Consider the following 16587-nt stretch of genomic DNA (forward strand, 5'->3'; position numbering starts at 1 on the left):
TGCCGGCTCACATGGAAACAGGAACAACCATCCTGAAAAGTAACTGGACCTATCTAGTAAAATTGAATATACACACACCTAACAGGCAACTCTATCTTTAAGTATCACCTGGAAAAATACCCAAGTGTACACGTGGGTAAGCACAAGAATGTTCTAGGCAGGTTGTATTTAACAATAAAAAAAGAAATCCATCCTAAATGCACACGAGTAGGGGAACAGATAAAGTGTAGTGTGTTCACACAATGGGACACTATAAAGCTAGTAAAAGCTAGAGTATGATTCATGGATAAATTTAAAAGATGTTGAGTGGAAAAAGTTGCAAAAATGACAGAATACACTACCATTCACATAGGACATAAGAGGACCACCTTCTTCATTGTTTATGCATATGCAAATATGTAGTGAGACCAAATGGCCCGGAATAACTTCAGTAGGATTAGGACTATACAATATGAGAGACATACCCATAGTGTGGAAGCACAAGGAAGGGAGCTATTAGCCATGCCCAGCACAACTGGAATGGCTTTAAGGAGTGTAAATTGAGGGTCTTCAAGGGTGAGTAGAATCTGATAGCAGGGAGGGAGGGGGTTCTAGTGATGGATATGGTGTGGGCAAAGGGACAGGGCACCTGAGTGTAGGATGGCCAGAGTGTGTTGACACGAGACAAGAGCAAAGTTACTTTGGGTGCAGACTCTCATATGAATAGGTTAATAGTTGTAGGCCTTGTTTCTTGAGCTTAAAAAAAGTCAAATCCCCAAAATTACATAGTAAGTGGTCTTAGTTTATATTGTGTGTGCTCATTGTACCCCTTGCCCCCCTTCCTCCCAGGATGGGGGAGCCTCTGGCCCCTGGACTTGTGTGCATGCAGACTCTGGTCATCCCAAGAAGCTACATGATGCATCTGGTCTGGACTTGGTTCTGTCCCTGCTCTAACAGTCTCTTGATTACCAATATCCTTTTAATCAGTGCAGACTTGTGAGCAAATCGCTGCCGGGAGGCTGGCAAGCTCTTACACAGAGTGGGGGCAGAGAGCTCTGGCACGGAGAGTAAATCATCCCAATCCACCCTCGAGTCACCTTTAATTCAAACAACTGCCACTTAGCGCAGCTGGCTGGGGATTCCACCGTCTCAGATTGTCCTCAACTCTGTCTCCCCAGGAGGCGGCTGCAGTTGCCAGGGTGCAGAAATAATGAGATGATCGAGGAGCATAACTGATTGCTCAGCCAGGAGGTGCCGTCCTGAGCTGGGACAGGGGCAGAGTCGTCAGTCATCAACTGTCTCCTGATTAGGACAAACTTGTGTTGCCTATAACCCTCGGAGGAGCCACAAAGCTGACTGGGCTTCCTGACACAAGGACCCAGCTAGACTCCAAAGTCATGAAAAGTTCAGTTTTAGCACCGTAGAAGCTGCTTTCTCTGCTCAACAACAACACTTCCTAACCCACCCAGAGTTCTTTCCTGGCTGGGATTCTTCCTTTCCACATTTATATCCAAGATTTCTCTCAAATGTAACACTTAAAGGTCAAGGGACAGTCTCTAAGATGACCACGTTCTGTAGTTTGACAGACTGAGCCCTAAGGAATTACCCAGATGGTTTCCAAAGTACCAATTTGCACAAGGCAGAAATTTAACATTGTGCATCCAAACCACTGTAGCATTTAGTTACGTGACATCGTGCATGAGGAGGCTGCTTTGTGTGTACATTCCCCTTTAGACTTTAGCAAGTGAACCACATTGTGTGTTTTGGGGAGTGTGTGTTGTTCTCACATTTCTCCCATGCCAAAGTACCCTGAATCCCCAGCAATGCACCAGCCCATTCAGGACATAATAGATATTGAAATGTTAAATCTTTTTAGATTACTATAATTTAAAAAAACATTCCCCAAGTAGGAACTCCGATGCCTGCATGCTACTGTCCAGTGGCATTATTCACACTGGCCAAAAGGTGAAAACCCAATGATTCATCAACAGAGGAATGAATTAACAAAATCTAGCATACCCACACAGCAAAATGTCATCCAACCATAAAAAGCAAAGACATGCTCCTACATCCTACAACATGGATACACTTGGAAAACATTAGGTGAAATAGGTCAGACACAAAAGAACAAATGTTGTGTGATTCCACTTATAAGAGGTACCTAAAACAGGCAAATTCATAGACACAGAAAGTAGAATAGAGATTACTAGGGTCTGGGGGCTGGAAAGCAGAACAGGGAGTTGTTCTTTAACAAGTACAAATTGGGATGATGAAAAAGTCCCGGAAATGGATGATGGTGATGGTTGCATAACACTGTGCATGTCCTTAATTCAATTGTTCATGTAAAATAATTGAAATGGTATATTTTATGTATGTTTAACTACCATAAAACAAGTTTAAAAAATCTTGTCTTGAACATGTTTAATGTGGTGATCTACCTTCATTAAATTATCATCTCGACTAAAATTACTTTGTTCAGTCGCCAGAGAGAACTTCCCTTCTCTGTTTTGCCTAGAAGAACTATATACTGCTTCCAAAACAGGCAGCATTCTGTAGCTTTGAAAACTTACTACCTTAAAAATGCACTGAGGTTTGAAACTCAGGGGCAAAGGAAAGGCTGAAAGCCTGGCTTCACTCCCATTTGAGATGAAACATGATGTTAACTGTAGATTACAATCTTAGCTGCCTCAATTCATAGGTGCACAGATGGATGGTCCAGGGTAGGCCGAAGCCATGGTCCACCACATTCTGAATGGAAGCCATGGCCAGGCCACCATCTTGGGCTTAGAATAAATGCTATGAGCAAATAGGCTATCAACAAGTTGAATGTCCAACACTATTAGCATGTTTGCAGCCAATAAGGCAGTTCATAAAAAAGCTCAATGATATGGGGGATAAGGTTTATGACTGCAATACTCAGTGAAACAACTGAAAGGAAACAGACCCAAATGTTGAACAATCCTCAGCAAGCTGTAGGGTCAGGCAGGGACTTATTTCCTTTTACTCGTCCATATTTTCCAGTGAGCCCTTACCTTTTTCATAGGCCAATGGTTCTCAAACTGTGGTACTCAGACCATCAGAATCATCACTACCTGAGAACTTAATAGAAAGGCAAGTTTTGGGACCCCTACCCCAGACCTTCTGAATCAGAAACACTGTGGGTGAGTCCAGCAATCTCATTTAACAAACCCTCCAGGTGATTCTGATGCAGTCACGTTTAAGAACTATTGTAACAGAATAAAAGTTTTCCTGTTCACATCTGTTTAATAAAAATGCCTCCAACTGTATTGACCATTTCCCAATCCATATAAGAACAGTATGGAAACTGGCTTTTGTTGAATTGTTAATGAATATATTGTGTTCTGTCAGTAGACAGAGAATGCAAGTTCTACAAGATAATCCAACCGTGTAGTCAGGAGACTATGCCTGTAAAAGCCATGAATTCCTATGAACTGAGACTCAGAATTTACTACAGCACTTGGTAAAGGAAGAGGGGGGGTGGTGGAGAGGGGATCTGGGAAGGTCCAGGCAGGTTCTTGTTTCCTCCAGCTCCAAAAGAATCTGAGAGACCAATCATCTTGGTGACTTGGCTCTTAATCGATGGGGCTCAAGGCACTGCAGAAAAATCTAATGCTATTTTGGCAGCTTTCAGTCTCAAATGAATTTTTCCTAAAACAAAGGAGCTGCCCCAAACTGGCAGGGGGCCAATTCCTACCAGACTGTAACCTAGACGATAATCAAGAGCCTCCATTTCAGAGGCAGGAAACCAAAGCTGGCCAGAGACTGCGTGCCCATTTAGATCTACTTTATCAGAATTAAGTTTTTATGGAGGAAAGAAAGAGAAATGGAGCTGTGACCCTAAAACATGATGAGTTACAGCAGGATCTAAGTTTTAGCAAATCTCTCTGGCCTTGTACTTGTACTGACTGCTCTGAGGAGTCAAGATCCAGACAGAACCCAAGCTGGCCAGTTCATGCCATCATTGGTAACTGCTTTCTGAGGATCAATAGATTCTGTGTCACCGCATAGGTTTTGGTCCCACCCTTCCCGTCAACCCCCACATAAAATAAAATGTCCAAATGTTTTTAGGAGAAAAAAGGAATCTTCTACATAGTCTTCCCACCCCCGCCCAAGCAAATTGCCCTCCTGATCCAGCAGACCTTCAAGCATTGGATGGTTCAGGTGAAATGCAGATTTGCTAACACATGATGGCAGGAGGGGAGGGGACCAGCAGCAGAGGGGAAGGTAGAATGGAGGGACATTCACTAGAGCATCCAGCAGAGTCAAGGGACAAGGAGGACAGGAAAAGGACACTCCACTCTATACTAAGGACTTGAAAGGCACTACCAGCTTAGAGTACTCCCAATTCTGTGGTCTTAGGGGCACCTTGGAATTTTTTCCTCAGTTGTAGACAATGGACTCTCAGGGGAAGCACAAATGTGGGCACATGCACCGCTTCTAAGGATTCTTGTGGGCAACCACATAAGGCTGGACACCCAGCAGTCTTGCTGCCAGAGGAAGCAACTCCAGCCAGAAAAGCCAAGTACATTTGGAAAGGCTTTACCTCCATGATGGGACTGGATGCCAGGACCTTCTCTTCAATGTTGGTGTCACTGGCTGAGCCACCAACCGTGGCAAAATAGCGCATGGCATACTTGGCTGACACAGTCTTGCCGGCTCCAGACTCCCCGCTGACTATGATGGACTGGTTCTTCTCATCTCTGGAAGGAAAGAGCTCTGGTCACTTACTTGCTGTGGAAAAACTGTTGCCTTCCAGGGGCTCTGTTGACAAGGGCCCGAGCCCAAGAGAATCTTGCCTTCTTTTAAGGATAACAATGAAGAACATTGCCAAAACAGTCTGCCCTCCCTCGGAGGCTTCCACAAGATCCACAAACAGGAGAAGGAAGAGTTTAGCAAAGGGCTTACAAATAGCACATACCCTTCCTAAGGGCCCTCAAGAAGGGAGGCACAGCCAGCAGGTCATGCTTTCACTTCCTCTCTGGATGCAGCACACCCTAAAACATTTCTCTATGCACATACACACACTCGTGCACACACACACACACACCCTGAGAATTTACATATATGCCTTTTCAGGTATACAGTCTCACCTTTTGATTCTGTAACATGCCCATCTTGTGCCACTGCAAATGTAATTTTTCAAAAGCAAGGGTCTTTTGTGTTTGAGCCGGAAGATATGGTTTTGAATTTCTTATTCATACATATGTATCATAAAAGCCACCAGACACTATTAACCACCAGACTGATCTTGCTCCAAGTTTATCAGAAATGAGATGAAACAGCTATCAATTGCAGTCAGGGATTTCAGTAAGACCAAATGGAAAGGGGAAAGAAGATACTCTCCCTCAGATATTAATGCATCTATATTTATCCCTTTAAAACAGCAGAATGAGTGACAAGTAATGGCAAGAGCAGCCTCTCAGACCTCTAAGGAACATGGACATTCAAGCAGAGAGAAAGAGAACAAATGTTTGGGAAACAGGTTTGGCAAATGAATTGCTTGTAAGGGCTATACTCAGCCATCTACATCCAGCTCACAAATCCACTGCCAGGAGGACACGTTGCTCTCTGTCTCCAGTCCCTCTAGAGCGCATGGCACAAAATATATACTCCTAGAGATTAACCATCGCCCCACTTCCAGAGGAGAAAACCTAGGAACATGGAAGTGAGTTTAAAACACAGACCTCCTGGCACTGGCCCACTACTACTACCAGCTCCTGTGGCTTCCTGGGCAGAGCAGGCTACAGGCAGAAGGAACAGAGAAGCACCACAGGCTGCTCATTATCAACCCAAGTAGACTGCAGCTTATCAACAAGGGGAACAAATACCGGCCCTGCTTCTGATCTGGATCAACAGCCAAGAAGTGGGGAAGCAGCGTGAGGACACCGATGTCAACCAGAGGACGACTGGAAAGATAGGGGAGATCTGGGCTAGGCGTGGGAGCCCCAAGTAGGCTCAGGTGTGGTAGCTGGGCTGAAGAAACCCTAACCCATAGCCACCATTCAAGTGCAGCAAAGAGCAATGTGGTCTCAGCTCACACAAAATCATCAAATGGGGATGGATCTGAGTGAATACCGTTGGCCAGAGACACCATTAAGATGGGGGAAAAAATGGATGCTCCAAATTGGCTATACAAGCAATTACTTGAAAACATGTAAATCCCACCAAATATGTGGAGGGAAAACAAGTGGCTTTCTGAGATCTCTTCTAGTTCTAGGATATCCCTGTTGTCATTAGAGTGTCTTTTTTTTCCTCCCCTTGTTTCTGAGAAATCTTTACATTGAAAGATGCTGTATAAAGAAGCCTGTAGCAGATGCTTGTGTTTCCCATGTTCACTGAATTTCATAGGACTTCCACCAGACCCTGCGGATAACAACAGGTGTCACCTCTCTTCTCAATACTTCACAATAAACTCCCTAGAAAACAGCTCAGAAGCACAGCCCTCCCAGACAACTAAGAGTATTAGCAGCTGGACCTCCAGACCTCGACCGTGAACACTCTGAAACAGACCTGAGCTTGACGCCATCTTTAAGACAACCTATAACTGCCAGAAGGAGAACTGAATTGCAGGAGCCACACCCACAGGCTGGGAGTTTTGCGAAAGCCTCTACGTTGGACCTAAAATAAATCGATAAGCACAGGATGCATCTGAGCCTTAGTCCTGAGCAGAGGATCACATGCAAAGGAAAAGTAACGACTACCCAAAGAACTCAGGAAGGTTCTCTGGGAGCTACATATGGATGCCAGGAGAGAAGGAGCCAGAGCAGTGGGGGCAGGGGTGAGGGCTGCCAGGCTCCCTGAGGCAGCAGCACACACAGCAAACTGGAGACACAGAACACGCTCTGGGGCATGACAACGTGTGGACAATGGCATTAGTGCTAACTGCTGCCTAATTTGATGGATATTAGATCTGATGTTGACATGTAGGCTAAAGTCAGGTAAGTTCACTTTTTCTTAAAGCTTATTTGTGTGTGTGTGTGTGTGTGTGAGAGAGAGAGCGCGCGCGCGCACAAGAGCAGGTGTGCATATCCCAAGAAGGCTCCACACTGTCGGTGCAGAGCCTGATGCAGGGCTCTAACTCTTAAACTGCAAGATCATGACCAGAGTCGAAGTCAGACACTTAACTGACTGAGCTACCCAGGAGCCCCAAATTCACCTCTTGTTAGACCATTCTAAAATGTTTTAAGTTTGTTTGAGAGCAAGAGAGAATGTGAGGGCAGGGGGCAGGGCAGGCAGAGAGTGAGGGAGAGAATCCCAAGCAGGCTCCACACTGTCAGCACAGAGCCTGATGAAGGGAGGTCATGACCTGACCCCAAACCAAGAGTTGGACCTTAACCAACTGGGCCACCCAGGCACCCCCATTCTAAAGTATTTTTAATTGAGGGGCACCTGGGTGGCTCAGTTGGTTAAGCATCCAACTTTGGCTCAGGTTATGATCTCACGGTTTGCAAGTTCAAGCCCCGCATTGGGCTCTGTACTGACAGCTCAGAGCCTGGAGCCTGCTTGGGATTCTCTGTCCTCCTCTCTCTGCCCCTCCCTGCTTGCGCTCGGTCTCTCTCAAAAATAAACAATTTTCAAGTATTCTTAACAGGTGATTTTTACATAGCTCCACCACACTTGTGCATATACTGCCCACTCCCAACCCTAATCCATGACCAGGCTGGGTGCACATGGGTCCACGTACGTTATCTGGTAACTGCCCACGAACTGGCTGGCCTGAGGAATGATGTGCAACAGCACTCTCTTGTTCTGTGTATTTAACTTTTCTTCCAACTCAAACACCTGGAAACCAGAATACAGGCCCTAAAACCAAACTTGAACCTCAGTTGCACTCATTAGCCAGCTGACTTTGGACAAGATTGTTCACTTAGTTGATCCTTGGGCCACCTCGAGGTGGGTAGCCAGGTGCCTGATCCGTCCCCAACTCCTGCTCGATTGTCTAAAGTACAGCTCTCACCAGGTTTTTCCCACTCAAAAAAGCAAACCGCTCTCATTGCTTACTGAATCAAGTCCAAACCCCTCAGCTGAGCGTCTGAAACCCTCAACAATGCCTGCCCCCAGCACCAAAACCCTGAATGAGTGTGGAAAACCAATGCTACAGACGATCGCCGGGCTCTCAGTCTAAGGATCTGGCCCGAGGCCCGGTTCTGGCCATCAGCGGGAGCTTTGTAACCCTTCACCACATTGCAGAGTGTACACCCATCCCCCCAATTTGCTGCAAGGTTATAGGAGACGATCTTGACACTTTCTTTGCAATGATGGTGTTGGAGTTCAGCCAAACTGGACTACTGGCTCTGAAACTGCACACTTCCCCACCACCGCCCTGCATGGTTTTCCCTCTACTTGACCTCGCCCCTTTGCCATGTACCTTCTCTCAAGCTCTGCTCCAAGAAAATCCCCCCCACATCCTGACTCAGGCATCCCAGCAGGGCATTATTTCCCCATCTTCTAAAGCCTACATCATTGCCTCTGTACCACTTTTAAGACACTGTCGCACTCCACCTTGTATTGATGTCACTCCTGGTCGTTTTACCTGCTGTGTGACTTTGGGTCACTTCTTTTTCTCTGGGCCTCTGTCTCTTCACCTCTAGAGAACAGGCTGTGACTTGGGACTCCCCGACTGATCTCCTCGGTCTCCGACATTGGAGGATTTTACTACCAAAGTCCTAATAGGAAGTATAGGTGGGGAAAAGCACTCCATTTCAAATCCTGGTTATTTCGGGCTGGTTCTGCATTAGGTATTTGTAAGCATGGAATTCTACCCAATATCCTTCAAAAACATAATCCATCCATTCATCCCAGTTATGAATAGGACTTAGCTGGCAACTCGGGTCAATTTGCTTTTTAATAAATCATTTTCTCCTAAGCCCAGCAGAACCCCCTTTAGAAAAAGAAGCCAATGGCCAAGGGTTTTCGTACCCAAGTGTTATTCAGGTCCAGGCTGTCTGTGAGGAAAGTATGCATTACCCCCAGCGGGAAAAGTCCCTCAAAGGCCTGTGCCTCAGGCAAGAGCACAGGACCCTAAGGGACCTATGCATCCTCCAGCAACCGGGGAAAACACGGGCCACCAACACACACAGCGGCTCCCCATCTTTGATCCCCGAGAGACAAGACTATTGCTAGACCACCTCCTGAAAACATTTACCACCAAACAAGTGTAAGGCCTTGAGCTCCCTGAGCAATGTCAATCCCCCCTCCTCCCCATTTTGGATGCGGCCCTCCTGGGAAGGACAGTGGAAGCAGGTACCACTTCAATGCCCGAGGCTGCTCCACTGAAGGGAAGCTCTGCTCATCAGCCAGACACCGTGGGAACTTTATTTTGAAGAAATCCTGCTGAAATACGGTCTTGTTTGGGTTTCCCGTGGAGAGTAATTTGTCACCTGTGGCGTCCCAATCAGCAACACGTACACAGAATGCTCAGGGAGACACCATTCCAGCCGACTCTGAGAGAAACCCCAGAACAGCTCCAGAACCACCACCCTGGATGTGAAGACAACACCACGTGCCCCACCCGGGGGCTTGTGTGGCACCCCTGTCCTCATACTTGGCCCTGTGTTCTAGCAGCCACAGTCTGCCCACACACTAGTCACTGAACTAAGAACCCGTGGAGGGCAAGCACTCACTTTAACCTTGAATCCTCAGGCCTCCCGGCACCAAAGTCTCTCCCCCATCCCTCCTCCCCCCTCCCACCATGCCCTGCCCACAGAAGTGGCACCAGCCTCCACTCACCAACAACAGCGACAAACCTAGGAATCACCGTGAATCCCTCACTTTCCCTCAAGCCCCACGTTGGTATGTCCTATTGCATTTCGGAGTCCCCTTTTCTGTACCTCAGTCCCAGTCATCACCACCTCTGACATGCGTAAGAGCAGCATTCTAAGTTTTTGTTTTTAACATTTTTGAGAGAGCACATGAGTGAGTGCACAAGTGGGGTAGGTGCAGAGAGAGGGAGACACAGAATCCAAAGCAGGCTCCAGGCTCTGAGCTGTCAGCACCAAGTCCAAAGCAGGGTTCGAACTCACAAGCCGTGAGATCATGACCTGAGCTGAAGTTGGACGTTCAACCTACTGAGCTCCCCAGGTGCCCCGATGAGGACAGCTTTCTGACATCTACTCCCACCTCTCTCAGCACACCCCCTCCTCCTGGGACCCTCTGTATGCGAATACTGGGTCACCTCTCTCCCCTGCTTGCTTTCGGCCCTCAAAGGGTAGCCTCTGCTAGCCCAGCTCTGCTGTGCTCCAGGCCCAGCTTTATTTTGGTCACTCCTTCCATTGTTTGCTAAGTTGAAGCCACCACACAGGGCTTCTTCACCCCTTTCCTACTTTACAGCTGCCCGAAGCATTGCTAGCTCAAAAGGATTCTATTTGATCTCCCAACTCTTGATGCCTGGTACTTACGCCCCCTCTGCCTTTGACAGCTCTTGTATTACTGTTTTTCGGTGCAATTCCCACCTATCTACACCATGCTAGGATGGTACATAAAACTGTTAGCCACGTACCCCCTGCTTAGGACTCTCAAGACTTTTGGGTGCTAGTCTTCCCATTTTAAAGAAGAGAAGGGTAAAGTTAAGGAAAGCCAAGAAATACACCCAGAGTTCTCAGCTAGCGAGACACCAAGCCCAAACTCCCATGTAGGTTTCTGTCTGCACCAGTTCACAATGGGCCGTTTGGGATGTCACTCTCATTACGCTCCTTCTTGTAGAAGACGGCAGCCCTCGGTGAGCCACACCTCCTTGCCCCGGAACAAATCTAGGCTTAATGCAAGAGATTAGATGTGAATCAGGTGTCCTCAGTACAGCTTGGCTTTTGACTTCTTCAGCTTAAAGCCTGACAGGACTTCTTCAGAAGCTCTTCCCTGACCACCCTGCCTTCACAGCATAAAGCCCCCGACACAGAGCCATCGCCCAAGAGGAGGGAGGGGAAGCCCGGCTAAGGCACGGCAGGAAGGACACCCTGTCTCTGAACACATCATTAAGCCCCTCCATCGCTTCCTCCTCTAGCAACAAATCATCCAGAAATTTGGGTGTCAGTAGAATATAGTCTGTTCACTAATGGGATAATCAATCTACTGTTTCTTGCCTGTCTATGGAGTCTCTATTTTCAACACCCTCATCACAACACAGATCTAGTATAGTTATAAAAAAAAAAAAAACAAAAGAACAAAACTATGCTAGCAAAAGGGGATCCAAAGCGTTAAGAATTTTGTTCAGTAAAGAGATTTGTGTCAGTACCATGTACAGAGTTCATAATTGGGAAACAGGCCAAGAAAATTAAAAGTAATCTTCAAAGCAATGCTGACTAAAAAGTGACAATAGTAATGTGGTATACTGTCTCTAGAAACTCAAGTGCAAAGAAACAATACAACGTTTAGGGTTACGAACACACAGCTATACTGAAACAAAAGGGTATCAAAACCCTGGAGTGAAGAAGTTAGGTAAAGTCGTGTGGAGGGCTGAAGCAGAATGGTTCTGTGGGGAGAGGAGAGTAAGGCCGGCAAGGTATGACCCCTTCCAACAAGAGAGCCAAACCTCCACGTGGGAAGGCGGACAAACACCCTGGGCACCTGGAGGGAGCACCCAGAAGGAGTACCCTGTATGAGGGGTTCCCAGAGGGAGCAAGGCAGATGGGCATCCCCCAAGTCCCTCTGCCATCAGGCACCGACTTCTTGCACTGCCACACCCTCCCCCCTCCACCAGATAAGGGAATGTGTGCTCAGGCACAGTCCCCAACTCAAGTCATTCGGGAAGGCCGTCAAAAATATTCGTTAGAAACTGCTCAGTCTGTATTTAGCGGTAAGAGTTCTAAGTGTCTCTTCAGTAAGATGAAATTGAACCTTCCGACGGTGTAGAAGTACTTAGCGCATTTAACATCCAAGTATCACTTTCCCACTCCAGTTTCACAGCGGCTCTCAGAGTGCTCACTTCTATCTATAAACCTCCGAGGTATAGCATGATACAGGCAGCAGCAAAATGAACCCACGCCCTCCACTTACTTGGTGCTCCCGAGAGAGGCTGTCTCCTCTCACATGTGATAGCTTCACAGAACCATGGGGAGCTTAACCAAGCCCGACTCTCACTGGCAGATAAGCAGGTGCAGGGGTGACAAACTGGTTAGGGGCTCCTCAGCACGGATGGGAATGTGCCCCTTTCTTTGCTCTTAACATAAGGGGCTGGAAGAGGACCCCGAAGACCTCCCGCTACTCCCGCACTCTGATTGCGGATCCAGGTTAGAGTCGAGCTGTGTGATACATTCTATATTAACCACAATTACCTACTAAGGTCATAAACATTTTGGAACGCAAACTTGGGGGGTTAGGGGAGGAGGAGCACCAGAAGCAAATGTTGTGTGCTATTTTACACTTTATAAACTTGTCTTAAACATGGTCATTGGGTGGGACGAACTACGACACACATGTGGTTGTACCTTACAGTGCCAAGTAAGTATCACTTTTCCAACTCTTCTCTGAAAACTTTATCAGTGAATGAACACATCCCAGTAAATTGTGTTAGTCCAGCTGGCTCCTGAGGCCAGGTGCATGTGAACACCCCAGGCTAAAGCCCATCTCTTTCTTGGTACCACACAGCCTCTCTGCCAAGAGACCAGCAACACACAAGGTCCTTTAGTTTTTCATAGATGTTGCTTTATTCTTTCATCTTTTCGATGTAGGGCATCTGTGAAGGTACATTTCAGCATCTCTCATTTCTCCAGGCTACTTCTAAGGGGATCTCATCTGCCCTAGTGCCCCTGCCACCCCAAAGTTGTCCACACTTGGCTACAGCTCCCCACCCACACTGATCCTGGGAGCCAAACACCTGCACCACCCCCCACTGGGCAAGTACATGTGGAGGCTGCATAGGACTCCAGAAGTCTGCACATCCAAAACGGAGCTCTCCCAGATCCCCACGCTGCTCCCTGCACGGATGGTTTGGGGTGCTCTGCACGGCAACGAGGAGGCACTTGGGAAGGGCCCTTGACTCCTTTCTCCCCTTTACTCCATCAAAGCTGGCTGTAGTGCCTCCATTCTTTTTCTCATCTAGACCCAAATCCCATTCCTCACCCCTTCTCTCCCAGATCCTCCCAAAGCACCACCTGTTCTCATCACTGCTGGAAAGCTATTTCTAAGACACTCATTCAAATGTACCCAGGCCCTGCCCAGCACCCTCGCATGAGACACCCTGGGGCCTGAAGGATGCAGTTAACGTTTTCAGCGTGCCAGCCCCTTCATGATGATCTGTTCCCAGAGACCACTCCAGGCAGAGGCATCAGGCCATGTAGAAGACAAGGAAGAGCAGGCAGTGTTCAGGGAAGATGTCAAGTTTAGGACAATCAGATCCCAATAGGCAAGTCAGGGTCTTTGGCAATACTCTGCAAAGAACCCGAATTTGTTCACGAACCCTGCATGTACATTAGAAACACCTGCAGAGCTCCCAAACTGATCTCAGCTGGATCCCACACCAAACCAACTGGATCACAATCCAATTGTGGGGTGGGGCCTGGATGTTTAATTCCACATTTCTGCCACATTAGTCCCACTAAGGTTAAATTAGCAGTTCAAATACCCTGCAACCTACATCTGTCAACATCAGCCTAATACAGCACAACGTGGAATCTAAAAGATTAGCTTTGAGAAGCTTAACAGAATCTTTAACCAATTCTTTCTGGGTGCAGACAATAGAAGCCTTTAATTTCCAATATTCTAGCAAACGGCTTATGGCCAATCACCTAGAAATCAGTTTTGTCAACTGGATTTACATTACTGATACCTGCACACAGTTAACATAATGGCACAGGCTAGGCAGCTTTGGACGTTAGAACACAGGAACGCAACACAAAGAACATACTCGTGCCTGCTAGTGCCAGCAGTTGGGAAAAATAAACACAGTTTCATAGTATCTCCGACTTCCAGGTTGCTTAACCTGGGGCCCACTGGATAGAATTCAGAGACCCACAAACTTAGATGGAATAAAAACCACACCTTCAGTTTTACTAAATTCTAGCAACTTTGACATTTCCTTCAGTTGAGAAGAGAGGAGGGAAAAAAAAAACCAAAAGAAAAAACAAACGAAACTCCAGCTTTATCAGACCGACCCTGTGGCTTTGACACCGTATTATAGTTGCTGCAGCTACTGAATATTTACATGCCTCACTACAAAATGTTATTGGATCTCCATTAGTGTACTAATGAACAAATCCCTATCTTCCAGATCACAACTCCCTAAAATATTCTGGCCACTTTCGAGATAGCCTGTTTCTTCTATAATTGTATACATTATATTTGATACATGTAAATGTGTTAAGTGGGACAAAAAGGTTAAGTACCTAATTCTCTTTTCAAAAGATTTGTGTATGTGCCCAATTGCAAAACCATGCCTCTTTACACAGCACTAATCACGCCAACTTTTAAGGAGACCATGTTTACATCAGGCCCTCTGTATTTCCCAAAGGCCAATCAGAAACACCATTATCTGTGCTGGAGGAGACAGAGGGCAGATTTCAGAGACCACCCCCTACCCCTTGCCCAACACCCCTCTGGCTATAGGGCAAGGTTCTCTTCACTAGAAAACAGCTTCAACCATAAAGCCAGTATACAAACTTCCAAGCCTTAAAATGGAAGCCTACCAGAAGTTCAGTGATTCTCTAGGATTTGTATCCTATCGCCCTCAGTAGGCCAATACTGTCCCTTGGGAATGCAACGATTTTTAGATGTACTTTCTCAAAAGTTCCTGTGTGACACTAGTCTGGGTACCATGAGAATCCCTAGACTAGATTTCTCCATCCCTCATGCTGTTTTGATATTTCATGATTCTCTTCCTTGGCCACGAAATTCTAACACCCGGACCTAAAGCTGAACCCACCTTGGTTATCTTAGGGAGTCTGCTCCATTTGGTAAGGGGTTGCCTCAAAAGAGACCATGTTTGTGGACTCAGCCCTCCATCCCTGCTTCTGGTTTCCACATGCTTCCATTCAGAGACTCTAAGTTATGTGTTCTCTCCATACCCTCCCATTCCTAATCTAGAAATGCTTTCTTCGACCCTTTAAATAGGAGACATTCAGGACCGGGTTGGGGTGGGGAAACAGGGCAGGTGCTCAGCACTGGCTGATGGTGGAAACCAAAGGCCCTAGGACATACTGTGGACAAACCAGAGTCTGGCACCCAATCATTCAATAAATAGTTCGTGATGAATGAATAGATACTGAAGGCGAAGAGAACTCAGTTTGGCTACAGGAAAGTACCGCCAACTGGTCATTCATGCCAGCTATTTAGAAATTTATGCCTCAATTCTGTACCTTGATTATGAATATCACTGATCTTAGACTAATGCTGCTGCAGGCTTTACTTGATTACAAAAATGCACACTCAACCTTCACAGAGTTTTGCCCATATAGCTTAAAAAAATCGATAGACCTAAAACATGGGGAAGCAAACTGCCTTAGGAATCTCATGATGATTCAATATTCTGGTCACTAAACTCAAGAGTCCCAGAGACTAATACGGGAAGGGGAACTGTGCAGGTGTCAATTTGAAAATGCACCAGAGCCTAAGCAACAATTAAGTTCAATTGCAAAGCTTCTAAGAAAAAGATATGCTAAGGGAATAAGGGAAGCTCAGGTCAAAGAAAGTATTTGCGACTTGATTTCTCTTTCCTTAAAAATAACAAAGCTGACAGATCAGAGGCTCTCCCAGACAATGAAGGCTCCAAGAGATCCCGGACAAGGGATTTGATACGGGGGAAGAGAATTCATGCCTTTCTCTCAGGCAACAGTCAGTTGACAGATCAGTGGCAAAACTGGGCAGCTAGCTATGTCAATGCCCACATTCTGCTAGTAGATCTGAAGGGTAAGAGCTTTCTAACCTTTTCTCTTCAATGGGTCCCCCTAGCTAAGCAAGGACTGTCCATTCCAGCTCACCATGCTCTTTTCTAGCTTCCACACATAGTCCCCCTTCCTGCTTCCAGCTACTTCACTCACATGGCCCAAAGGGAGGGTTATAGAAGGTGAGAGAGAGTATGGCCCGGGGAAGGGCCTCACGTGACCAAAGGTTTTCCTCAGCTGGCTCCATTGCAGGTGCCACAGGAAACAGCCACCTAGCTGAGTTTAGGGCAGAATTCCCAGTGTGCTCTGCACTCTGGAGCCTCACCGGGGACCTTGGACATATAGGGTTGTGGGAAGTGGGAGATTAGGAAACCAAAGGTTTCAGGCTATAAAAAAAAAAAAAAATCTGAAACTTTGGGGGGAGTGGGCAACCAGCTCGACTCCATGAGCTTTGACTACCACCCGGGTAGAGTGAATACTGACACCTACAAATCATCAGGAAGTCGTCATCAGTGCCATGTGACAAAATCTTAGCTCCAGTCAGATGGAACTGTCCAGGCTCTCCCACACTTTCTTCAGCTTTCTTCCTGTTGCCTCTTAACACAGAATTCTTCCTTCTCCATTGCCTTCCCTCATCCTCACTTTCAAATCCTGTCTCTCCCTTCAAGACCAGTTCAGAGGCTAAGAAACCAGTACCGAAAAACCAGCTGTAAGTAGGTGTTCCTACCATTTTCTCTTTCCCATGGAGCAAACAAGGCAAGGACACCACATGACG

General features: G+C 46.7%; 1 protein-coding gene across 4 annotated transcripts in view; it reads right to left on the reverse strand.

Moving 5' to 3' along the window:
• MYO5B (myosin VB) overlaps positions 1 to 16587 on the reverse strand; it is a 343332-nt gene that overhangs the window by 140309 nt on the left and 186436 nt on the right. For all 4 annotated transcript variants that reach the window (XM_078435245.2, XM_078435247.2, XM_078435246.2 and 1 more), the window contains exon 5: positions 4544 to 4700. In XM_078435245.2, the coding sequence (XP_078291371.2) occupies positions 4544 to 4700 (157 nt within the window). The remainder of the gene's footprint in view (positions 1 to 4543; positions 4701 to 16587) is intronic.

This window comes from Panthera onca, chromosome D3 (assembly GCF_046562875.1).
Source record: "Panthera onca isolate mPanOnc1 chromosome D3, mPanOnc1 haplotype 2, whole genome shotgun sequence".
NCBI classification, from domain to species: domain Eukaryota; kingdom Metazoa; phylum Chordata; class Mammalia; order Carnivora; family Felidae; genus Panthera; species Panthera onca.